Source organism: Diceros bicornis, chromosome 5 (genome assembly GCF_020826845.1).
Source record: "Diceros bicornis minor isolate mBicDic1 chromosome 5, mDicBic1.mat.cur, whole genome shotgun sequence".
Classification (NCBI taxonomy): domain Eukaryota; kingdom Metazoa; phylum Chordata; class Mammalia; order Perissodactyla; family Rhinocerotidae; genus Diceros; species Diceros bicornis.
In genome coordinates this window covers 37,766,076-37,791,237 of record NC_080744.1, presented here as the reverse complement: position 1 = coordinate 37,791,237, position 25,162 = coordinate 37,766,076, and the positions used below count along the sequence as shown (strand labels likewise).

Genomic DNA, 25,162 nt, shown 5'->3' with positions numbered 1-25,162 from the left:
AGCTAAATTTCCTTAACAGTTAGAGGACTGTTCAAATGATCTGTTTCATATTGTATAAACTGTTGTAGTTTTTTGTTTTTCAAGGAGTTGGACCATTTCATCTAAGTTGTCAGGTTTATATGTATATAGTTATTTCCTTATTATGCTTTTGATGTCTGCAGGGTCTGTATTGATATCCCCTGTTTCATTGCTGATATTGGTAACTGGCGTCTTCTCTCTTTTTTGTTTGTCAGTCTTGCTAGAGGTTTGTCAATTTTATTGATCTTTTTGAAGAACCAGCTCTATTTCATTAATTTTCTGTATTTTTTTTCTGCTTTAAATTTCATTGGTTTCTACTCTTATTATTTCTTTTCTTCTTGATTTGGGTTTATTTTGCTCTTCTTTTTATAGGTTCATGAGTTGGGAGCTCAGATTATTGGTCTGAGACTTTTCCTCTTTTCTAATGTGAGCACTTAGTGCTATAAATTTCTCTGTTAGCACTACTTTAGCTGCGTTCCACCACTTTTGATATGTTGATTTTCATTTTCATTTAGTTCAACATGTCCTTTGATTTACCTTGAGACTCCCTCTTTGACTCAGGGATTATTTTGAAATGTATCATTTAGTTTGCAAGTGTTTGGAGACTTTTCTTTTATCTTTCTTTTGATTTCTAGTTTGATTCCATTGTGGTTGGAGAATGCACTCTGTATGATTTCAATTTTTAAAAATTTCTTGAAGATTTTTCTAATGGCTGTAAGATATGGTCTATCTTGATACATGTTCCATGAGCACTTGAAAAGAATGTGTTTTCTGCTGTTGTTAGGTGGAGTGTTCTATAAATGTAGGTTAGATCCTGTTGATTGATGGTTTGTTGAATTCTTCTATATCCTTGCTGATTTTCTTTCTAGTTGTTCTGGCAGTTGCTGAAAGAGAGGTGTTGAAGCCTCCAACTAGAACTGTGGGTTTGTCCCATCTTCCTCTATTTTTTGGAACAGTTTAAGAAGGATGGGTATTAAATCTTCTTTGAATGTTTGGTAAAATTCACCGGAGAAGTGATCTGGTCCTGAACTTTTATTTTTTGGGAGGTTTTTGATTACTATTTCAATCTCTTTACTTTTGCTTGGTCTATTCAGATTCTCCATTTCTTCTTGGTTCAGTTTTGGGAGGTTGTATGAGTCTAAGAATTTATCCATTTCTTCTAGATTGTCCAATTTGTTGGCATATAATTTCTCATAGTATTCTCTCATAATCTTCTGTATTTCCGTGGTATCCGTTGTAATTTCTCCTCTTTCATTTCTAATTTTATTTACTTGAGCTTTTTCTCTTTTTTTCTTAGTAATCCTGGCTAAGGGTTTGTGGATTTTGTTTATCTTCTCAAAGAACCAACTCTTTGTTTCATTAATCCTTTCTACTGTTTTTATGGTCTCAATTTCATTTATTTCTGCTCTGATTTTTATTATTTCTCTCCTTCTGCTGACTTTGGGCTTTGTTTGTTCTTCTTTTTCTAGTTCTGTTAGGTGTAATTTAAAGTTGCTTATTTGTGCTTTTTCTTGTTTGTTAAGGTGGGCTTGTATCGCTATGCGTTTCCCTCTCAGGACCGCTTTTGCTACATCCCATATGGTTTGGTATGGCGTATTTTCATTTTTGTTTGTTTCCAGATAGTTTTTGATTTCTCCTTTAATTTCATCAATGATCCATTGGTTGTTCAGTAGCATGTTGTTTAATCTCCACATTTTTGTCACTTTCCCAGTTTTTTTTTTGTGGTTCATTTCCGGTTTCATAGCATTATGGTCTGAAAAGATGCTTGTTATGATTTCAATCCTCTTAAATTTATTGAGGCTTGCTTTGTTTCCCAACATATGGTCTATCCTTGAGAATGTTCCATGAGCGCTTGAGAAGAATGTGTAGTCAGCTGTTTTTGGATGGAGTGCTCTGTATATGTCTACTAGGTCCATCTCGTCCAGTTTTTCATTTAAGTCTACTATTTCTTTATTGACTTTTTGTCTGGATGATCTATCCATTGATGTAAGTGGGGTATTAAGATCCCCTACTATTATTGTGTTGTTGTTAATGTCTCCTTTTAGGTTTGTTAATAGTTGCTTTATGTACATTGGTGCTCCTATGTTGGGTGCATATATATTTATAAGTGATATGTCTTCTTGGTGGAGTGTCCCTTTTATCATTATATAGTTCCCTTTGTCTCTCTTAACCTGTTTTATCTTGAAGTCTACTTTGTCCCATATGAGTATGGCAACACCTGCTTTCTTTTGTTTGCCATTAGCTTGGAGTATTGTCTTCCACCCTTTCACTCTGAGCCTGTGCTTGTCTTTAGAGCTGAGAGGTGTTTCCTGGAGGCAGCATATTGTTGGGTCTTGCTTTTTAATCCATCCTGCCACTCTGTATCTTTTGATTGGAGAGTTCAATCCATTTACATTTAGGGTAATTATTGATATATGAGGGCTTAATGTTGCTGTTTTGTCACTTATTTTCTGGTTCTTTTGCATTTCCTTTGTTTCTTGTCCCATTTGTTTCGGACTGCCAATTCAATTTGGTTGTTCTGTCTTATGCCTCTTTTAGTTTTCTCTTTGTTTATCATATGTGATTTTGTTTTGATTATTTGTTTAGTGGTTACCATGAGGTTTGTGTAAAAAATCTTGTGTATGAGATAGTCCATTATCTGATGGCCTCCTATTTCCTTATACTAAGTCAGTTGAATCACTTTCTTCTTCCCCTTCTAAGTTGTTCTTGTTATACCGTATTCTATCTTGTGTTGTGGGTGTGTGTTTACAGTGATGAGGTTAAATTTATTTTTGGTGAATTCCTTCCTTTGATCTTTGATTTTGGTATTTAAGTGGTTGCTAACCTATTCCGGTAAAGATCTACTATTTTTCTGAGTTTGTCTACCTATTTTTCTCCTTGCTCCAAGCTTTGTATTACCTTTCTCTTCTTGTTTTCAGGCCTGAGGGCCTTCTTGAGTATTTCTTGTAGTGGGGGTCTCGTGGCCATGAACTCCCTTAGCTTTCGTTTATCTGGGAGAGTTACTATTTCTCCATCATATTTGAAGGAAATTTTTGCTGGATAGAGTATTCTTGGCTGAAAGTTTTTGTCTTTCAGTATTTTGAATATATCATTCCAGTCTCTCCTAGCCTGTAAAGTTTCTGTTGAGAAATCCGCTGAGAGCCTGATGGGAGTTCTTTTGTACGTTATTTTTTGTTTTTGTCTAGCTGCCGTTAATATTGTTTCTTTGTCATTGACTTTGGCCAGCCTTACCACTACATGTCGTGGAGTGGGCCTTTGCCTGTTGATGTATTTAGGTGATGTTGACTTCACTTACTGGTATTTCCTGCTCCTTCCCCAGATTTGGGAAATTCTCAGCTATTATCTCCTTGAATAGGCTCTCTGTTCCTCTTTCCCTCTCTTCTCCCTTAGGAATACCTATAATTCTTATGTTACATTTCCTAATAGAGTCAGATATTTCTCAGAGACTTTCTTCATTTCTTTTTAGTCTTAGTTCTCTCTCCTCTTCCATCTGGAACATATCTATATTCCTATCCTCTATAATGCTAATTCTTTCCTCCATATTGTCAGCTCTGTTCTTTAAAGATTCCAGATTCTCCTTTATCTTCTCCATTGTGTTCTTCATCTCCATCAGCACCGATTGTTTTTCTTTATGATTTCAATCTCTTTTGTGAAGAAAATCCTAATCTCATTGAATTGTTTGTCTGTGTTGTCTCGTATTTCGTTGAGTGTTTTTATGATAGCTATTTTGAAATCTCTGTCATTTAGGTTATGGATTTCTGTGTCTTCAGGGTTGGTTTCTGGGTGCTTGTCGTTTTCCTTCTGGTCTGGTGATTTCATGTACCTTTGCATTGTGGTTCCTGTATTGGCTTTGTTTTTCCTCATCCTGGAAATATCTGGTTGCAATTTCCACCTGCCGCCCCGGTGTGGGGGTAAAGGGCTGTGTAATCTGAGCCCCCTGTGCTCTGCTGCGGCTGTTCGCTGCGATCCACCAGTCGCTTGGTCTGGTCTGGTCAGCTGAGCTGCAGGGTCCGGTTTGCAGGGAGGGGGGGCTCTCTCTTTTGCCTGCTGGGTCCCTGGTGTGGGGGGCTTCTCATTCGCCCCTCATTATCCACTCTCTGGGGTGCTCAGATGTTGATGGTACCCTGTAGCAGTTCTGAGTTCTCTGTGTGGGAGTTTCCCAATGGCTGAGAAAGCCTGAAGAGCTACGGTTTCCCCACAGAGGCCCACCCCTCCCCCCTCTCTGTGAGCCGCCTGGACCAGGATTGCTGATCTGATGGGGAGGGAGAGGAGTTTTCCTTACCTCTCCCCACTTTCTCCGGGGGGCCCAGCACGTTCCTCTCTCAGATGTGCGGCAGTGTGGATTTTTCCGATCTTGCTTTTCACTGTCTAGGATTCCATTGTTGGCCTGTGACTGTTCCTTTCGTTGTATCTTATTGGGGGAAGAGTTTACGGGAAAGCTCACTCTGCCATGACGGTGACGTCACTCTAGAACTGTGGGTTTGTCTGTTTCTGCTTTCAGTTCTATAAGTTTTTGATTCACATATTTTGTTCTTTGATGCGTATCCATTTAAGATACTATGGCTTCTTGTTGGATTTACTCTTTGATCATTATATACTGTTCTTCTCTGTCTCTGGTAATTTTTTTGTTGTTGTTCTGAAGTCTAGTTTATTTGATGTTGATATAGCCACTCCTGCTTTCTTTGATTATGTTTCCATGGTACATATTTTCCCATCCTTTTACTTTCAACTCACTATATCATTATATTTGAAATGAGTTTCTTGGAGACAGTATATAGCTGGGTCATATTTTTTTTAGCCTTTCTGCCAATCTCTATCTTTTAATTGGTATATGTGGACCATTTACATTTAATGTAATTATTGATATTTTAGGGCTTAAATCTCTCATTTTATTTTTTGTTTTCTCAGTTTTTTGTTTCTCTCTTTTTTCTGCTTTCCTGTGGATTACTTGATCATTTGTTAGAATTCCATTTTTATTTATCCATAATATTTTTGAATATATCTCTTTGTATAGCTTTCTTAGTGGTTTCTCTAGGCATACGCTATATACATATAAACTTATCACGGTCTGCTGGTTCCATCATTTTACCAGTTCATGGTATGGAAACTTTATGTCCTTTTACCCTTCTTCACTTATAATATAATCTTTGCAAATATTTCCCTATATGCATTTAGAACCACATCAGACAGTGTTATAATTTTTATTTCAAGCATTAAAAATAATTTAGGGGGCCGGCCCGGTGGCGCAAGCAGTTGGGTGCGCACGCTCCGCTGCGGCGGCCCAGGGTTCGCTGGTTCGGATCCTGGGCGCGCACCAACGCACTGCTTGGTAAGCCATGCTGTGGCGGCGTCCCATATAAAGTGGAGGAAGATGGGCACAGATGTTAGCCCAGGGCCGTCTTCCTCAGCAAAAAAAAGAGGAGGATTGGCGGATGTTAGCTCAGGGCTGATCTCCTCACAAAAAAAAAAAAAAAAAAAAAATTAATTTAGAAATCTTAAGAGGAGAAGAAAAATGTATTGTATTTTCTATATATTTACTATTTCCATTGTTTTTTCTTCCTTCCTGATATTCCAAGATTCCTCCTTTTGTCATTTCCTTTCTGTTTAAGGGAAATTTCTTTAGTCATTCTTTTAGGTTAGGTCTGCTTGCCCTTCATTCCTGAAGGATATTTTCACTAGATATATGATTCTGGTTTGACAGTTCTTTTCTTTCAGCCCTTAAAAAATGTTGTTGCCACTTCTTTCTGGCTTTCTTGATTTCTGGTGAAAAATCTGTTATCATTCTAATTGTTTTCTGCTATAGGTAAGATGTCATTTCTCTCTTGCTTACTGTTTTTAAGGTTTTTGTCCTTATCTTTAATTTTTAGAAGTTTGACTATGATGTGTCTTGGTGTGGACCTCTTTGAGGTTATCTGCTTTTGGATTCACTCTGCTTCTTGAATCTGTATATTTTATGTTTTTTGCAAAATCGGGGAAATTTTCAGGGATCATTTCTTCAAGTACTTTTTCAGCCTCGCCGTCTTTCTTCTCTGCTTCTGGAATTCCAATGACATGAATGTTAGATCTTTTGTTATAGTTCCACAGATCCCTGAGCCTTGGTTCACTTTTTTCACTCTACCTTCTTTCTTATGTTCAGATTGGGTAATTTCTCTTGTTCTATATTCCAGTTCACTGTTTCTTCCCTCTCTCCCCTCCATTATGCTATTGAGTTCATTCACTGAGTTTTTTATTTTGGTTATTGTATTTTTCAGTTCTAAAATTTCCACTTGTTTGTTTATATCTTCTGTTTCTTTGCTGACTTTCTGTTTGTTTCAAGAATGTTCGTAATTGCTTATTGGAGCATTTTTTATGATGGCTGCTTTAAAATACTTGTGAAATAATTCTAACATCTTTCATCTTCGTGTTAGCCTCTATCAATTGTCTTTTTTCATTCAGTTTGAGATTTTCATGGTTCTTGGTATGAATGAGTGATTTTTGATTGAAACTTGGACATTTGGGGAATTATGTTATGAGACACTGAATTTTGTTTATCCTTTCTGTTTTAGTTGGTGCTTTCTGATACCACTGTGACGGGGAAGTTGGTGCGCTGCTTCTTTACTGTCAGGAGAGGATAGAGGCCCAGTTTCCCCACTCAGCCCATGTTGATGCACAATAGGGGAGCTGGGTAGGGTGGTAGCTCTGGCTCTCCACTGGGCCCCTACTGATACTTCCCTGGGTTTGAGGGGTAGAAGTGCCCTGTTACTGCTCTCTATATGACCTCTGTGGACCCCACAGGGAGGTGTTGGTCTCTGTACTGCTGGGCAGGGGTGAAAGTCCTAACTCTCTACTATGCCTTCTCTGATACCACTCTGGATGGGGTGTCCCATTACAATCTGGTGAGGCTAGAAGTCTGGCTTCCCCAATTGGCCTCTCTCAGCATGGGTCCAGGTACGGTGACAGGTCGGTGTTTTCTGTGCTATTTCACTGGAATAATTGTCTAAAAATTTTCCACCTTGTTATTTCTGCCCCTTTCCTAGTCCTTTCCTAGAAGGAGCAGGCTTCTTTTGTTCGTTTTGTTTTTTTTTGGTCTACATCCATTGGCATTTCCAGGTTGCTGACTTTTTCAGCTCCAAAACTGGGATACATGAAGCAAAATGGAAACCTAGAGAATCCACCACTGTGTTGTTCCCTGGGCCCCAAGGTCCCTACTTCTTCTCTCTACTTTTCATAGTCTTCTTATATTTGTTCTATGTATTATGTCCAAGGTTTTTAATTATACTTAGTGGGAGGAATAGGGAAGATTATATCTACTCCATCTTCCTAGAAGAAGTCCAGAGTGATCTTTAAAAAATATTAAACCATGTCACTTTCCTGTTTAAAACCCTCTGGTGGCTTCCATTGTACTGAAAATAGAGGCTCGCCCATGGTCTACAGGGCAGGATCTGCTGCATGCCTACTTTTCTATCCTCTGCCACATGCCTTCCTCTCCTTTGCTCACTTTGCTTAAGGTGCATTGGCCGTTTTAAAATTAATTTTCTCAACAAACATATATTAAGCCTCTGTTATATTCCAGGCACTGATCTAGGCATAGTCTTCTAGGCACAAAGTCCCTGCCTTCTGGGGCTTACATTGTTTCTGCTCCTGGAACATCAAGCTCATTTCTACTTCAGGGATTTGCCCTTTCTGGAATGCTCTTTCCCCAGCTCCCTCCTGTTCACTAAGGTCTCAGCTCACACATCTCTCAGAGAGACCCTCCCTTTCTACCTGAAACAGGGGTTTTCTACCTTGGCTGCATGTTGGATTCACCAGGGGAGTATTAAAAATTCTTCAATCCCAGACTAATTCATCCTAGACTGATTAAATCCAGGGCTCTGAGTGTGGCCCAGGCATCAGTGTTTCTAAAGCTTCAAGGGCATTCCTGTGTGTTGCCAAGGTTGAAGCCACTTAAGATTATCTAGTGACCGGGCTGGCCACATGGCTTAGCGGTTAAGTGTGCGCGCTCCGCTACTGACGGCCTGGGTTCGGATCCCGGGTGCATACTGACGCACTGCTTCTCCGGCCATGCTGAGGCCGTGTCCCACATACAGCAACTAGAAGGATGTGCAACTATGATGTACAACTATCTACTGGGGCTTTGGGGGAAGAAAAATGAGGAGGATTGGCAATAGATGTTAGCTCCGAGCCGGTCTTCCTCAGCAAAAAGAGGAGGATTAGCACAGATGTTAGCTCAGGGCTGATCTTCCTCACAAAAAAAAAAAAAGATTATCTAGTGATGATTATCTATTGATAATCTCTCTCCTTTGCTCTATCACTGCTTATCACTATTGAAATTATCTTCTTTATTTGTTAACTTGTTAGTTCTCTATCTTCTAAATCTTATCTCATAGGTAAAGTGAATTTAAAGTCCATGAATGGGAAACTCAGTTTCTTACTTGCAGTAATTGGGTTTCTGCTTCAGATTCTGGAGACTGACACTCACATGCAAGCAAGGACCCCATATGACTTGATCTCTTTGAACTCTCTGGTTAGACTTCAGAGTTATGAGTTTTCTACTTTTAAACTAGAACTTGTAGGCCTGGACCTGGTCTAGAAATGGCCTCTCAGCGAATGGTGTCCTAGCCAATCCTACTTCCCTCTGTCTGAGGTCCCCAAGGAGTTGCTTCCTTGGTGCTGGTGACACACATGCTCTGAGGAGCTGGCCCCTGGGGTGCGATTAGAATTGGGAGAGAGCAGAGGGACCAATTCATCTCAGTTTGCCTGGGATTTTCCTAGTTTAAGCCATGAAAGTCCTGCATCCCACAAATTCCCTCAGTCCTGGGAAAACGAGGATGATTGGTCACCCTAGGAGAGCCTGAGAGTCATCTCAGCACCTTTCCTGCTTGGATCTGGGGTGGGAAGAGGTTGAGAGGGTATTGATGTGGTCCAGGATCATTGCTGGGCTGTCCAAGTGCAATTCTTCAAAGCCTTGCACTGTTGAGGGCTTGCTAGTGAATGTTCTTAAGGCAGCAAACCAAGGAGAAGGATGGGCACTTCCTGGGTCAGGATCTATGTATCCTATAGGTTCTTGCTCCAAATTCTCACCCAATCTGTATTTTTCAGTGGGGGTGGGGAGTGGGGGTAGACGGCAGAGGGGCTCCCATTGGGTTACCAGGAACAGTTTGAAAGAAGATTTGTAGGTCTTTATTACTTGGCCCCCCTTGTCTGATACTCTGTCTTTGGTGAGAACCATGAGCACTGTCTCGTTGTGGTTTGGATACTGGGGTAGGTGAAAGGTAAACTGAGCTATATAATGTGGGTTGAGGGTAAATACACACTGTATAGCAGTGTTTCCCAAAGTGTGGTCTGAAATTTCCTTTTTCAAGATCACCTGGGGAGGCTTATTAAATACAGATTCCTAGGCCAAACTCCATAGACTATGAATCAGCAGGTTTGGGGAGGGGACCAGGAAACTACATTTTTACAAGCATCCATGTAATACCATGAATCCTGACCTTGGAGGACCACTCTTCTGTTTCTCTATACTATTTAGGTGATGTCCAGAGGATGTTGGGGGAATTCTGCATCTGATTTTACTTCTTTTTGTAAGAGCCATGAAAAAACATATGGGGGACTTTGAGGGGCTTTGTTATATATTATCGTTCTGCTAATTGTGTGGCATTTGGGTGAAATTTAGAAGAGCAATAGCAATCCTTTGGGCACTTTCCTGGTGCTCTTCTTTCTACTTTTAGCGGTGGAAAGAGAGGGGACTTGGGTGGAAAGTGACAGAATAGTATCTTCAGAGCAGTTGAACAGCATTTGCTGTCTGCCTTACAGGCCTCCCCTAGGACTGAAGGGCAAATTAAATGAGGGAAGTGAGTCAAAATCACATAGAAAAGAAGATAGCACTTGCTACCCTGTGTTCTGAAACTGGGCTAAATTCCCAAGTCTTTCAGCTATTTTTTGTTGAAGTCAGCATTTTTCCCTGTTAACTGTACCTCCTGCCATCAGATGTCTGGTATTTTAAAAATAACATCTACTCTAGAGAGAGATTCATTGCATTATAAATCCAGATGACATGTTAGCTGGGCATTTGGCTTTCTTTCCCACCTCAGGCGGAGCTACGCTTATGTAATGATCTTTTGCACTAGCAGAGAGTGATACTGATCTGTCAGTCAGCTGGTATGTTGAAACTCCAGATGTGGGCTAACTTGCAAAATGTGATTCTGTGAGTGGCTGTTTGACTCACTGTACATGGCGCTGATCTGGGGCTCTGTTTCAGTTGATGGCGACTTTCATGGTGGCGGTGATGTATGGGGTGGGAGTGGCTGGACAGTAGGCCTCTTAATATTCAGGTTTAAATTGAGTCCCTGGGTTAGTCTAACATGGCTCAAACTGAGGATAATAAAAAATAATGATTTAGAAGTATAAATTTTTTTCTTGATTATAAATTACCTTATAAGTAACATACAAGTGAGGCCATTTTGTGCTAGTTTTTGTCTCCTACTTGCAGGACACCAGCCCTCTTCAAATTCTAGTGGGGCATTTCACACATGCTCTCAAAAGTCTGGATGCCCATGTGACAGCCACATTTATTTCCTCTTCCATTTCAACAATCAGGCTCTGATTCCACATCTGTTGGTGCCTTCTTCAGTGAAATTGCATCTCCTCCATACTTTCTTCTAGGCTGAGATTGCCTTCTTCTTCTGCAAATTCCCAGAAATTTACCTTTTTATATCTCCCTGTGTTTGAGGAGCTGGCTAAAGTTTCTCATACAGTCTCAGAATTTTTCTTTGTTGAACAAAGGGGCTTGGGCAAGGGCCATGGGACCGGAGTCCTACTAATACAGGGTGGTCCAAGGTCCTATATTATGTGGTGAGTCAGAAACACCGTAGCTCAATCAGATGATAAGAATGTGAACTCATATATAGCAAGGGAAATGACAACATGGAGAGGTAAAAATGTGTTCTGGAGGTATCGTGGGAAGGTGTCCCTGGTGGGAAGCTGACGGCTCTGATGGTCACCCTTCCAGCACAGAATGGCAGACACGTATGCATTGTCATAGTTAGCCTGTGCAATTAGGATGATTTCACAGATACTTGCTTCAGTTAATCTTGTTAAGAAACTAAATGATAATCTTCTCAAATAAAATAATTCCACAATGACTGTCTGGGTATCACAATATATCGTTGTTTAAAGTAGTGTGTACTTTCTAAAAGGAAATCCATATTTGTCTCTGGTATCAAGTATTTATTATATCTTTGTTATTATTAATAAATAAAATCTATTAAGTAAAGAAAAATAAAAATATTACTACTTATTATATATCTTTATTATTATTTGTTTATAGTAAATTTATTATTATTTATTTATTATTATACAAAGAAAGCACTTTATTTAAAACAGCTTAATTTAAACCAAATCAAGCTCATCTAAAACCTATGGAGGTCGTGAACAGTCCACTTTCTCCACTGTACCTGGAGATTGTTTGATCGTGTGGACCTACTTGGGTTATTGCAGATGGAAACAAATCCTCTGCAAGAGCTGCTTCTGCCCAAGGAGTTTGTCTGGATTCTACCAGATTCAACACTGTAGCTCATTTAATTTGGTTGTTTGATGTCACATGTGAACTGCCTCAGCCGTGCTGTAAATGTAGGGACTTGTTGACAGTAAGGATTTTTTTAAATTTGTTTTTTTACTTATTTATTTATTTTTATAGTTTTATTTATTAACTCTTTATCCTGTACTTACTTAATAATATTCTGGCTATTGTTGGGCTAGGAAAATTGCATCCTTTCTCATACCTAAAGCAGAACAAAGGTAAAAGTGTACCGCAAAATGTAGATAATAGGGAGGTACTTAAATGTCTCTGGTTGTACAAAGTGTGAAAAATCCCTTTCTCTCTCTCAGTCTCTTTATACATTTTATAAAAAGAAGTGTCTTCTGAAGGGTCTGCTCAAAGTACAAGAGATGAGTGTTGAAGACAGTGGCAGAGACTGGAATGTTCTCCAGTAGCCTTTCCTGTTCTTTCCATAACAGTGGAAACCCTGATTTTTAGTTGGGCACGTGGCAGCCTCAAATAAAGACAGTCTCCATGACAACCGGTGTGGTCATGTGACCAATGGAAAGCATCACGTAATGGCTTTCTGGACTTTTCCTTAAAGACAGTTGACACATGCTGCCCGTTTCCCAGCTTCTTCATCCTTGCTTCCACCCTGCTGCCTGAAATACACGTGTTCGGTGCAGCTTCATTTGCAACCTTGAACTACGAGGACAGGGGCTCTGTATTTGGGATTGTGGAACAGTGAGCTGGAAAAATGTTGAGAACTGTGTGGCGCAGAGCCCCTATAACCAGCCCTGGATTGTCTCTGGATTTTTATATGAGACAGAGAGACATCTTTGTCTTGCTTAAGCTATTATTTCAGATTTAGCCAAATCTAATCTTAAATGATACAATACTACCTTTAGGAAGAGAGATTTCCTTTCTTGGAAGCTTATTATAGGGCTTAATTATCCTTAAAGACAAAATACTCATTTTTTTTTTTTTTTGTGAGGAAGATCAGCCCTGTGCTAACATCTGCCAATCCTCCTCTTTTTTTTTGCTGAGGAAGACTGGCCCTGGGCTAACATCCGTGCCCATCTTCCTCCACTTTATATGGGACGCTGCCACAGCATGGCTTGCCAAGCGGTGCCTCAGTGCGTGCCCGGGATCCGAACCGGGGAACCCCGGGCCGCTGCAGCGGAGTGCGCGCACTTAACCGTTTGTGCCCCCGGGCTGGCCCAAAATACTCATTTTTATTTTTAAAAAACTATCTTTGATGCAGTGGGCCTGTTTTGTCTTGTTCAAGTCTCTGAAAATGGAGAACAATTGGTTGACTTCTTTCTCATAATAAATCTTTGTGGAATATAAGACTTTTGCTTTAATTTTATAACTTTTTGTCAATCAATGCATTTAGAACTTTAAACGATTATTTTATTTTATGAAGAATATTCATGCCTAGAGTCTTTTTTTAGCGAATTGGCTGTGCTGGGCTTGGGGTTCTAATTACGCCTGTGATTTGTTATTAGCGGATAACAACAAGCTTGCTCTTAGCAAAATGAATAAGCTGTTTGCTGAACTGTGAAAGGAGACAGAGAGGATGTACTTATACTATAATATCTGGAGATAATTAGGAGAAAATGGGCTTTCTCTGTGTGTGTGAGTGAGAGAAAGAAAAAGAGAGAGAGAGAATATCTTCAAAGCAAAAACTTCATATATTTAATTGCTGCCCTGTTTTGTGGCTTCCCGGGGAGCAGGAGGCTCATCCCAGGAAAGGAGCGATATCAGATTCCTCTGGTGCATGAAATTGGGGCCCGTGTCTGAGATGCCAGACACATTTCTGTGCCAGCTGTCTCTATACTGACACATTCAGGAGACTACATTTCCTGCAAAACAGTCACTAAAAGCAACCTTTAAGGGAAATGTAATTGCATAAGTATTAATACTTCCCTCATTTCTGTGTCCTGCACCTTCAGGCAGACACTGATGGACTCACTTTTTTTTTTTTTTAATAACAGCTTTGTTGAGATATAATTCACTTACCATACAATTCCCCTCATTAGAACATACAGTTCAATGGTTTTTAGCATATTCACCGAGTTGTGCAACCATCACCATAATGTATTTTAGAACGTTTTCATTATTCCATAAAGAAAGCCTGTACTCATTGGCATCCCTATTTCCTCCCAGCCTCCTTCCACCCCAGCCCTAGGCAACCACTAATGTACTTTCTGTCTCTAAGAACTTGCCTATTCTAGACATAATATACAAATGGAATTATAAATATGTGGTCTTTTGTGACTGGCTTCTTCACTTAGCATAAGTTTTTGAAGTTCATGCATGTTGTAGCATGTTTCAGAACTTCATTTCTTTTTATGGATAAAACATATTACATTGTGTGGGCATAGCATATTTTCTTTGTTCATCAGTTGATGGACGTTTGGATTGTTTCCCCCTTTTGGCTGTTGTGAATCGTGCTGCTCTGAACATTGGTGTACAGGTGTTTGTGTGAACCTGTGTTTTCATTTCTCTTGGGTCTGTCCCTAGGAGTAGACTTGCTGGATGTGGTAGGCAACAGAATGGTTCCTGCTCGGAGAGAAGAGACAGAGACTTAGGAATGGGTCAACTCTGTCCTTGTGGGGCTATTTAAAGTCTTCACATCAGAACTGTAAAGCCAGTCACCAAGTTTTCAGGTGAGGTGGGGACAGCGCTAATAAAGTCAAAGCAATATGCAAATACATTGTATAACAGGGAAAGTAGTCAAAATGAATTCCATCCTAGAGATTTGGCTTAAGTAGCTATTCTCATTTTAATATTTTTGTGACCAGAGTCTGTCAAGCAACTTATGCTCCCAAGTCCTTTCTGGGTGTGTCCTAAGCTCCCCCTTCCATCCTCGGATGAGTCATTTTCCCCTGCAGACACCTACCTCCTCACTCACAGGGCTTTCCTAGGTTCTACCCTAGAGCAGTGGTTATGCCTGTAAACTCCTTGTGTCCTGCGTGCACATCTCACCAGGAACTTGGGCATTCTTTCCAACCTCGTAGCTTCCTTACTCATGCCAAGTTTTTTCATAGATCCATCCTGCTAGAGTCGAAATACTTTCCAGGGATGCATCTTTGGTCCTTGTTCTCAGCATCGGGGTTGCACTGTCGGGTGGTGTCTCTTCCTTTGGAGGCAGGGTGGTGTAGTGGTTATATCCTAGGATCTAGAGTCTGACTGCCTGGCGCTGAATACCAGCTCCACCGCTTCTTATCTCTGTAAACTTGGGCAAATCACTTAACCTCTCAGTGCCTCGCTTTCCTCATCTGTAAAGTGGGGTTAAATAGTACTTATCTCATGGGGCTGTAACTCTCGTAAAGCTCACATGATACGTGTAAAGACTTAGGTAGTTAGTAAGTGCTCACTGAATGCTGGCGAGTAGCATCATTCTTTCCAATGTTAGTGCGCTATATATGCTTGCATTGCATTCACTCCAGCCTGGACAGACAGGTCCTCGTACAGTGGGGGGGAAGGCAGTTTTGCTCATCCAGAAGAACCTCTGCTCTCAGGTTTGCATCGTAGTGGAAGCAGTTGTTCGCCCGTGGGGCATGCCACTGTCTCTTTAAACTCCTCATCGATTCTCCTGCTTCTTTATAACAAGGGCAGGCATTTTCATTTTATTGGAGCAGAGGAAAATCACACTTTTCTGATTACTTGTCCTGCTCCCTGAGTTAATTGCAAGAAACTGTGTCTGGCACCTTCGATCCCTGCTACTCTCTCAGCTGATGCTAAGTCTGCAACCGCCTCAAGGTCCCTGTTGGCTGCCCTTCTAGGGCTGGCAGAGGGCCAACTCCAGGCTTGTGCTCACCCCCAGAGAACCGGGAAGGAAACTGGAGCAGCATCCTCAGTAGGCCTGGCCTCAGGCAAAGACAGGATGCCTGTGCCCCATCCACCTCTCCACTCAGTGTCTCATCCTCTCTTTTGGTTCTCCTTCCCAGACACAGTATCAGTGTCAGCAAGATGCATGTCAGTCAGGCCAGGAGCTCGGGGCCTTTCCTCCTACCTTCCCCACATAGACACCCGCCTGTCCTAGTTAAAGATGTTCCTCCCAGCCTGCTGTCACTGCTGCAAAGCAATCAAAACATCATCTCCCTTCCCCTACCCCCTACGGGTGTTAAGGGACAAAAAAACAACTTCAGGAATATTTGTATTTTAACAACAAACTTTTGGAAACAGAAAAATTAACCTCTAAAGGTGACGTTTTCAGCATCATACTAGGCTGGCTAGAAATAGAGACGGGTGTGTGTGTGTGTGTGTGTGTGTGTGAGCATATTTTCCCTCTCACTTCTTTAGTTTAAAAGCAAATGATGTTACACACATTTACTGTGCCATCCGCCAATTCCACTTTTCTTGAGGTAATCAGTGTTGACAGCTTGGGATGTGTCTTTCCATAGCTTTCTCTATGTTCCTATAGGGACCATGATTTATAGTTTTATTTATCCTAATGATAAATAGGATAACTGCAATTTATCCTAATGATGGATATTCAGGTTGTTTTCAATTTGGGGGTCACTGTCAGTAGTGCTTCAGCAAACATGGTTGAACATACAGCCTTATATATTGATTCTTTTATTTGTAGGATAGTTTCACAAAAGTAGGACTGCTCAAGCTACGTGCATTTAATAGATACTGCCAGGTTACTTTGCATGTAACTATAGCAATCTACTTGCCCACCAAAAACGTATAAAAATGTTTACATCTCCATACCCTTTAATACTGGATCTTATAAATTTTATTTTATTTTTGCCAAACAACGGTGGAAAATGTTTTTTCCTTTGTATTTTAATTTTGCATTTTTGCTGTTCCCTTAGGATATACTGTGTCAGTGGTCAGAGTTCTTTCTTGGAGGCTGACCCTGATGGCACCTTTGGGAATGCCTTCAGGCCCCCACCGGCTTCCGTTTTCTCCAGGCAAGAGCTGAAGAAGCAGCTCCGTTTTCTCCAGGCAAGAGCTGAAGAAGCAGCTTCAATGGACATGATGGATTTTAATCATAGAAGCTGATGTGTGCTATATAAATTTGAAACTATCAAAAAGATAGATTTCCTGTAAATGCCATTTGGAAAGGTTACAGGAACAAGGAGGAAAGAATAGATAATGTTTGTGCACAGATTCTAAGGGGAACGGTTCTGGCTTCACCCCAGCTCTGCTGTGGTCTCCCTGTGGGCCTGTTGCCCTGCTCTGCCTTGCTCTCTGCAGAACCTACGGGAGCCCCCTGCAGGAGAGGAGGACCTTCCACTCAGTTAGCATGTTAGGTTTAGAGAGAGGAGCAGGTGGAGTGTTAAGGACTCCCCAGAGCAAGCAGCTTCTGAGCCTTTCTCCCCCTTTCTTTGCTAAAACTAGGTCCATCTTCCTTCCCCCTTTCCTGAGGGTTTTCTAGCTCTTAAGCACCTCTGGATCTTGTCTTTACTCCAGCTCTGAAAACCTTTTCAGCCCTTTGCTGGAAGTGTACCCTCTCTCCGTGTCCTTTGCTGAATAATGAATGGATTTTTCTAGAAGTGACTTTCCATCTCTGCTTCTCACCTGCACCCTCAATTCCCCTACCTCTTGCTCTGCTCTGGCTTGCTCAGATTGGATGTTTCTTGGACCCAAGTTGTACTACAGTCCTGGGGACTTGTTTGTTGTGGATTGAAGCTTTCTTCTGAGGCATAAGGTTTCCTTTTTCTTCCCTCTCCTGCCACTCTGTCCCCCTTCTCATCCAGCATGCTCTGAAGTAGGCACCCCAGTGCAGTTGTGCCGACACTCTAGTGCTAACACTGAGGTAAACTTAGAGATGATAGGGGGTGCTTTCCCTCACAGAGGCAGTGAATGTGATCTGGGAGACAGAGCACTGATGTAGAAGGGTCTGCCTGACCCAAATAGATCTCTTACTGAGCTTATGGAGGACTAGAGCAGCGTTCACTCTCATACCAGTTGGATTACTTTCCAGAAATGTTATAGTAATCCATTCTGAAAAGTGTATGCCCCACAAATGATGCCTTGTCCATGAAGCACAGGGCACTGTGCACAGGGACTATTCTTTCTGGGTCTTCATATAGCTTCTCACCCATTGATTGGCAAAAATCAATGAGAAGTGATAGAACCTGCTGAAGGCAGGAATTTTTGAGGAAAAGGTTCTATACACGTTGCTGGTGGAGAAATTAATATCACAGAAATAAAAACACCAGAAAGTAAGTGTATATGTACAACAATATTTATTGCAATATTGTTTATGATGGCAAAAACCTGTAAGCAAAGTGAATGCCCATTTGGAGGACAAAGGCTGAATAAACTATGGTATAGTCACACCAGGGAACAGGGGGATTTTCCCACTGTATATTGCATATATATATATAAAATAAAACTCTGTTTACAAAAGAAATAATGACAATGTACTGCATATGTCTGTAAATACAGTGTGTACGTTTATATATGATTAAGTAATGAAAATGGAGATGTGTTTACATTGGTTACTTAAGAAGATGGTGTCCACAAAGAAGAGCATGTTCAATTGGTATACCATTTATATAAAATTATGTATATATGCGTGAAGAGATGTATTAAAAGATGATACCAGAATATTAATCATGTTTATCCTAAGGTGGTAGGATTTCGAGGGATTTTTCTTTCTTCCTATACTTTTCTGAACCATTTGAATTTATAACAGTGAATGTGTCTTAGTTTATAAAAACTCAGAAATAAACTAAATCTGTTTTCATTGTGAAAAAGCAGAGAGGTAGAGAAAGGAAATACAAAGGTTGTGATGTGTAGCCAGAATCTTACTTCTGGATTCCCCTGAAACTTAGGGTCCAAATGGGATCCTAATGACTAGTAAGCATAGAACTAGTGGAATACACTTCCGTATGTTCATCCATTTTTCTATTTATTATCATTTTTCAGTCAACAAATATATATTTAGCATTCATGATTACCAGGTACTGCTCTCCAGGCATTGGGGCTCTAGTGGTAGAAATATATAATGATAATATATACAACTGAGATGCAGTCCCTGCCCTCATAAAGCTTATGATTTAGTGGAGATTGGCACATATGGTTAACTAATTCCTGGTATTATAGATGGTGCAAACAAGAAGTAATCTGCATGATGAGAAATACCAGGAGGACCTGCGTCGGATTGGAGATAGTGGTGGTCAGAGAAGGTTTCTTTTAGAAGACCTGAAAAATGAGGTAAACTTAGAGACGATGGGGTGGAGGACAGAAGGAACAGTCACATGAGGGCCCCCAGGCAGAGGAGACCTTTGGAGTTTTAGGGATTCAAGAGAAGGTCCATGGGGTTGCTCTACCCCCTTGTCCCTAGCACCACTCTAGAGGGCACTGGTCATATTCAAAGTCATAGGCTCGTATCTATTACAGTTTTATAACAGATGGCAGCAAAGGGGCAGCTTTTCTAATTCTCACAAGAACCAGTGATGGGGCAGGCTGGACTTCTAGATTTGTCTTTATGAACAATGGGAAAGCAATAAAAGTTTTCAAGAAGGGGAGTGATGTTCCAAATTGCTTTTAAAATGATCATTTTCTGAGATGGATAATACTGGAGGAAGGGGAGATTTGGCAAAGAAGGTCAAAAGTTTAGTTTGGACGTGTTAAGTTTGAGATACTCATGAGAGTCCTAAGTGGAGATGTTGAGTGGGCATATGGATATCTGGTTGGCATGTGGATATCTGAGTCTAGGGCTCAGATAGGAGGTGAGGTGGTGCAATAAACATGGGAGCCATTAAGATTTGGGAAAGAAGGTCAATAGTCTGGGGGGAAGATAGCATGACTAGGGTCGAGATTTAGCCCTGATATAGGAGGAGAAACCAGCAAGAGATATCAAGAAGGGGCCGAAGTAATAGGAGGAAAACCAAGAGAGTGGCCTCTGGACATAAGCGTCACTGCAGTTCCTAACATCCAACTGGGAACAGAACCAAGGCCTTGAAAGATCTGGGTAAGGTCATCCCATAAGGTAAAGATGGATGTTGCCACCATCAGGTCCTCACTGCCATCTCACAGCCCTCGTCTCCAGAGTTAATGACTGATGTGCCTTGACTATGGGTTTTATGTTCTTTCAAATAGCCACTTATCAGGGCATATCACATTTTGCCGTTTGAGTAGCTACATTTTCTGATTTCATTAATTTTACTGCTGATGGAAAGAAGGCAAGCTGATAAACTTAAAGACTATTGATTGTTTGGGGTTTGGTGTTCATTATACTTCTGAGAAAGTCACAGAGCGTAAACAGGAGATTTACTCTCAGAATTTAACAGAGCTGCATGGAGGAGAAAAGTTTAAAGGATTTTGATTTTTTTTGTTTCTTAAAGGAAGAGTAAATAAAATTTAACACCGTGAGGAAACATTATTTTGTGGTTACTCAGTACTGTGATGCCTTTTGTGACTTCTAGAAATGTCTCACTAATTTATAGTTATGTGATGATCAGTAAAAGAAAGTTAAAAAATAATGATACATAACATTACAGTTATTTAACACAGACTATGGATGAGTCAGTGTTTGGCACTTTTTATACGTTATCTCATTTAATACAACTGCCCTGCCAGGTAAGTGTTATCATCCTCATGCTGTAGATGAGAGAAATAAGACAGAGTCTATACAATGTGTCTAAGTGGTGGACCTGAACACATAACAGGTTAAAACAACAAACATGTTATCTCACAGTTTCTGTAGATCAGGAGTTTGGGAGCAGCTTAGCTGGGTGTTTCTGGCTCAGGGTCTCTCATCAGGTCTCTGAATCAGGACATTGGCTAGAGCTGTAGTCACCTGAAGGTTCAAGTGGGGCTAGAGGACCTCCTTCCAAGTTGGCTCACTCACACGGCTGTTGGCAGGAGGCCTCAGTCCATCACCATGTGGATATCTCATAGGACTGCTTGAGTTTCCTTAAGATGTGTCAACTGGCTTTCTCCAGGGCAAGTAATTCAAAAGAGATTAAGACGGAAATGGCAATGTCTCTTATGACCTAGCCTTGGAAGTCTCAGTGTCATTTCTGCTGTGTCCTACTATTTACACAAGGTGGCCCTATTTGTTGTGGGAGAGGTTTACACAGGGACATAAATACCAGGAGGCAGGGATCACTGGTCTTCTTGGAGGCTGCTTACCATGGTGGACCGTAGGATGCTGCTTTTCTCAGAAGTCTTAACAAGTAGCAAAAATATGTTTTCTCTGAACAAAGCCTTATCTGGAAACAAGGAAGATATAGATGACTCTTCCAGGTTCCTTCCGTCCATATGAGTTGTCCGGGGAAGAGGGGGAATCTCCTTCTGCCCTTTTCCTTAAGGTTCTTATGGCTGGCCAAATAATTAACAAGACAGATTAGCAGGAGAAAATAATACCAAGTTTAATAACATGTATACATGGGAGAAAGCAGGGACACTGCGTTTCTCAACACAATAGCAGAAATTCTCATCTTAAATACCATGTCCAACCAAAGACAAGGAGGTTGTTGGGGGTGGGGGTGTTAGTTACAGGAGATTATCACTAAAGCACTGTAAACAAGAGTAAGGTTTATTATGCAGTTTTAAGGCCTCACCTTCTACATTGATAAGTCTCTAGTAATGAGGTCATCCCCCCTCTTCCCAATACAGAGAGGGAGTTACCTTTACAAATGGAGACTTCCCTTGTAAATGATTGTCTGGTAACTCCTCGCAGGGCCATCCAGAGCATGTGGCCAGAGAGACAGAACTTCCGATAAGATGGGCTTGTTGGTGCCTTTTCTTTTGTAACCTCTATCCTACATTATCTTTATAGCAGTCATGATAATAACTCCTTCCTGAAACAGATCTTTTGTTTTAAATTCTTTAGGCAGTTTGGGAGGGGAAACTCAAATATTCTTCCTGAGTTCTCTGAGTCCTTATTGTCTTCAACTTGAAATAATCCGCATACCAGAGTGGTGCTTCCTGGGGTAGCTTGCCCTGAGCACCATCAAGTATTTAAAGTCTATTTGGTGTTGTAGATTACCTTCTCACTCCTATTAAAGAATTTCAGAGTTCTTTATTAGAAAAACAACAATTTTAAAAGTTGCAGCATGTCACTGTTTCCTTGATCATTGCATGTATGCTCACTTTTCTTTCCTTACTTGGGGTAATATTAAAATTTGTTGGCTAATATTTATTAGCCCGTGTTTTGCCTTCAGCCGTGGTATTTACATGCTGAAGCCTGTTTAAAGATAATGTCAGGGACAAGACTAATGGAAACTGAGACTTAACGAAAGTAAACAGATTTTATATTTTATCATATTTATTTCATCTGCATTGAATCAGTGACATTGATTGCACTGTGAAAGCTAGTAATTTACAAACCCACATAGTGGAAAATCGATATCTCACAGGATAGAAAATTCTTCCCCTTCCTTTTGGTTTTATAATGGGAAAATAAGAGGTCACATCTCCTCATTGGAGATTTAACAAGCTTTAAACAACCTAATAGTATTTCATGCTGATTTTATTTTGAATCAGCAGGAAAACTACTTGGTAAATAACTCAGTATTATTCAAATCAACTACTATTAGAGGAAAAATGCAGGAATTGGAAGCTGATTATTCAAAATGCTAAAATGTTTGGAGAATTCTCCTTCTCTGTTTATCTCTGTCACTGTGGTCACAATAATCATGAATCCTGGATTCTTAGAACATGATACAATGCAAAGAAGCCTTTTGTCCAGTTTTCAGCCATGTGACCAATGATTCAGGCACAGAAGGGCTGGGTTGCCTTAAATAGTTACTGGGAAATGCATACAAAATAGGGCTTGGCATGGGAGACAAATGGAATTGAAATGATTCTCCCTATTATTTTGTTCTCATTTTTTCCCTCTTCTCCTCCTCTCTCTCCAGCCTCTGTTACTACTTGAGGGAGAGAGAAGAGGAAAAGAGAGAAAGAGCAGTATTAGAATTTGCTTTCTGAGAAGTATTGTTTCTGCCCACCCACCTGCAGTTCCTTATAGGTACTTCCAAAATCATGTTATACCTGCAAGGCCCTTAAATACGTCTTGTCACTTTAGTTCTTGCCTCACAGGGAACCATATCTAAGTTCAGGGTCTAGACCGAGGCTGTCTCACTTATCAGTCTCCTTCCTTGTTACCCATATGCCAATCTCTTATTTTGCTTACTTTACCCCACTCCATCCTTCCTAGAGAGCTCTTGGTTCCTAGTATTTTGTCTGAGCATTTATTCCATTTTCTTATCTTATCTGTTGGCCCTAATGGGCTGTGTGCAGGAACTGATCTTTTCAATGCCTCTTGTGTTCTGTTCTCACTGTTGCTGTGACTTTAAGATCCGTCACTTCCTTGGGAGCGTTCCCTGCCTTGGCCATCTGTCTTTGACCCTGTCCTGGATCTGGCCGCCTCCGGCTCTTGTCCCATCTGCTACGCTGGCTCTCCTAGTCCCGGCTTCTCACTCTGCAAACTGCTCTGTGGCTGGCCTTCTCCTTCCTTGCAGAAATGGGAGAAAGTGCTAAAGGAAACATGGGAAGTCTACTCTAGAGCAACTTTAACCTCCCCAGTAGGGAGAGAGTAGCCGGAAATCTGTTAGAAGTATTAGAATGCCCTTTCTTGCTCCTCATCCTCCAGCCTCTCCCCTTTCTCCTGCCTCTACTCCCCAACTCAGCGAAAGAAAAAGGCATGGCATTTTCAGCTTTTAATTAATGTGTTTGTTGGATTGTACCAGATCATAAGGAGTAAGAGACTTCCATTTCCAAAATCTTATTCCTCCAGCTCACATCAGCTCGGTCCCCATGGACTGAAGCAAGATTGGGCTCCCTTTCCTTTCATAGTCCTCTAATTATCTTACCCTTATGTTCTTTGGAAATATTGCCAACATAATTTTCCCTTTCAGACTGCATAATTATACTTACTGGAACAGAGGGAGAAGGAAAAAAGAGTTCATGAGTATTCTGTATACGTTCACTAGACTAATTATAGTATAGCGAGAGGTATCCCTGTTGAGTGCCTCTCTCCCAAGCTGCTCTGACACTGTGTGTTGGCAATGGGGAGATAGTAAACATTCAGCTTGTTGATGAAAGGCAGTTGCCATCAATAGATGTACCTATACAATTGAGTACATGGAAAAAAATTCTGCTAAATACCAAACATCAAGCTTTTGTTTGTTGGGGTATTTAGATATTTATGAAGCAAATCCTAGATAGAAAACCTTGATTGGTGCTGATGAGGTCAACAGAATTTTCAGATAAGGTTCTTTTCAGGCTTCATAATCTTACAGTATTTTAGGGGAGAAATAACCCCTCTAGGCTACATGCAACATGAATGGTGCAGAAGATGTGGACTTTGCCTTCAGAGATTGCATGAACAATTTAATATAGGCAAGGGCGTCTGAGTGAGATGGTCTGTGTAGTAGATATGTAGGGCAGTGAGCTACTTCGCCTCCACCCAATCAAGAATGGCTTGTTTGGACGCGGATCCAAGGGGAGCATGCTTAATGATATTAGATAATTTGTTTCCTCCTTTTCTCTGGAAGCTTTCTCCATACACCTATTGAGGAGGAAATGGAGCCTGTGGTTATTAAAGGGTTTCAACAGTGTCACAGTTAGATAGGGCCAATAATACTGAAACTCTTGCCATAGCTTTTCAGGGCATAATATACCTTTCAGGGAGGTTAATAGACATAATGTGAGAGATTAGAGAGCAGGGTATCTTGTGAAGCTATAAAAATTTTTTAGTTGATTTATATGGAAAAAATCTGAGTAGTCGCAGAAAGAAGGAGAGTTACCAACTTCAGGCTCTGACTGTGTGTCTTTCTTCTTACTTTATACATCTGTGTGAATCTTCCTGTGTGTTAAGAGATGTGAGGGACTAAGCTAATTTCAAGGGCTTTATGACTTCCATGAGAGAGCCCCAGTGGCTGTGGGCACAGGGATCTTTTTGTCTCAATTGTCCTGTACAGTTCACCTTACCTTTTCGGAAGCCATTGTTGCTAAAACTATGTGCATTTGTTGTAGACTCACCTAAAATCCTTTGTGCAGCCTCGCAGGAGCTGAGTGGAAGAGGCTGTTGTTGGAGTCTGTTTATATATTCTTATGTATTACAAAAGTGAATCCTGTTAATATTTTATGTGGCTTATTCGTTGGGAACAAGTATTCTTTTTTTTTTTTTTGAGGAAGATCAGCCCTGAGCTAACATCCATGCTAATCCTCCTCTTTTTGCTGAGGAAGACCGGCTCTGAGCTAACATCTATTGCCAATCCTCCACCTTTTTTTTTTCCCCCAAAGCCCCAGTAGATAGTTGTATGTCATAGTTGCACATCCTTCTAGCTGCTGTATGTGGGACGTGGCCTCAGCATGGCCAGAGAAGCGGTGCGTCGGTGTGCGCCCGGGATCCAAACCTGGGCCGCCAGTAGCGGAGCATGCGCACTTAACCTCTAAGCCATGGGGCCGCCAGGGAAAACGTATTCTAAGGAGAAACCATCCAAGGTTAGATTGGGGATATATATTTCATAAGATGTTTTTCATTCAAAGTAATTTTTTAAATTCACCATGAATTTTAATAAATAAATGTACTACATAGCTTCTTTCCACTAATTCAGTTCCTGCTTAATTTGAACCTCCTGTATGATTTCAGAAAAACTTGTGGAATCAAATTAATTGCAACTAAAATAACATAATTTTCTCATGCTA

General features: G+C 40.8%; 1 protein-coding gene across 4 annotated transcripts in view; it reads left to right on the top strand.

Moving 5' to 3' along the window:
- Window positions 1–25,162, top strand: part of GPR176 (G protein-coupled receptor 176) — a 112,385-nt gene that overhangs the window by 60,174 nt on the left and 27,049 nt on the right. For 2 of the 4 annotated variants that reach the window (XM_058541206.1, XM_058541205.1), the window contains exon 2: window positions 18,605–18,715. The exons of the other annotated variants lie outside the window; for them this stretch is intronic. In XM_058541206.1, the coding sequence (XP_058397189.1) occupies window positions 18,711–18,715 (5 nt within the window). In that variant the 5' untranslated portion in view covers window positions 18,605–18,710. The remainder of the gene's footprint in view (window positions 1–18,604; window positions 18,716–25,162) is intronic. 4 annotated transcript variants of the gene reach the window in all.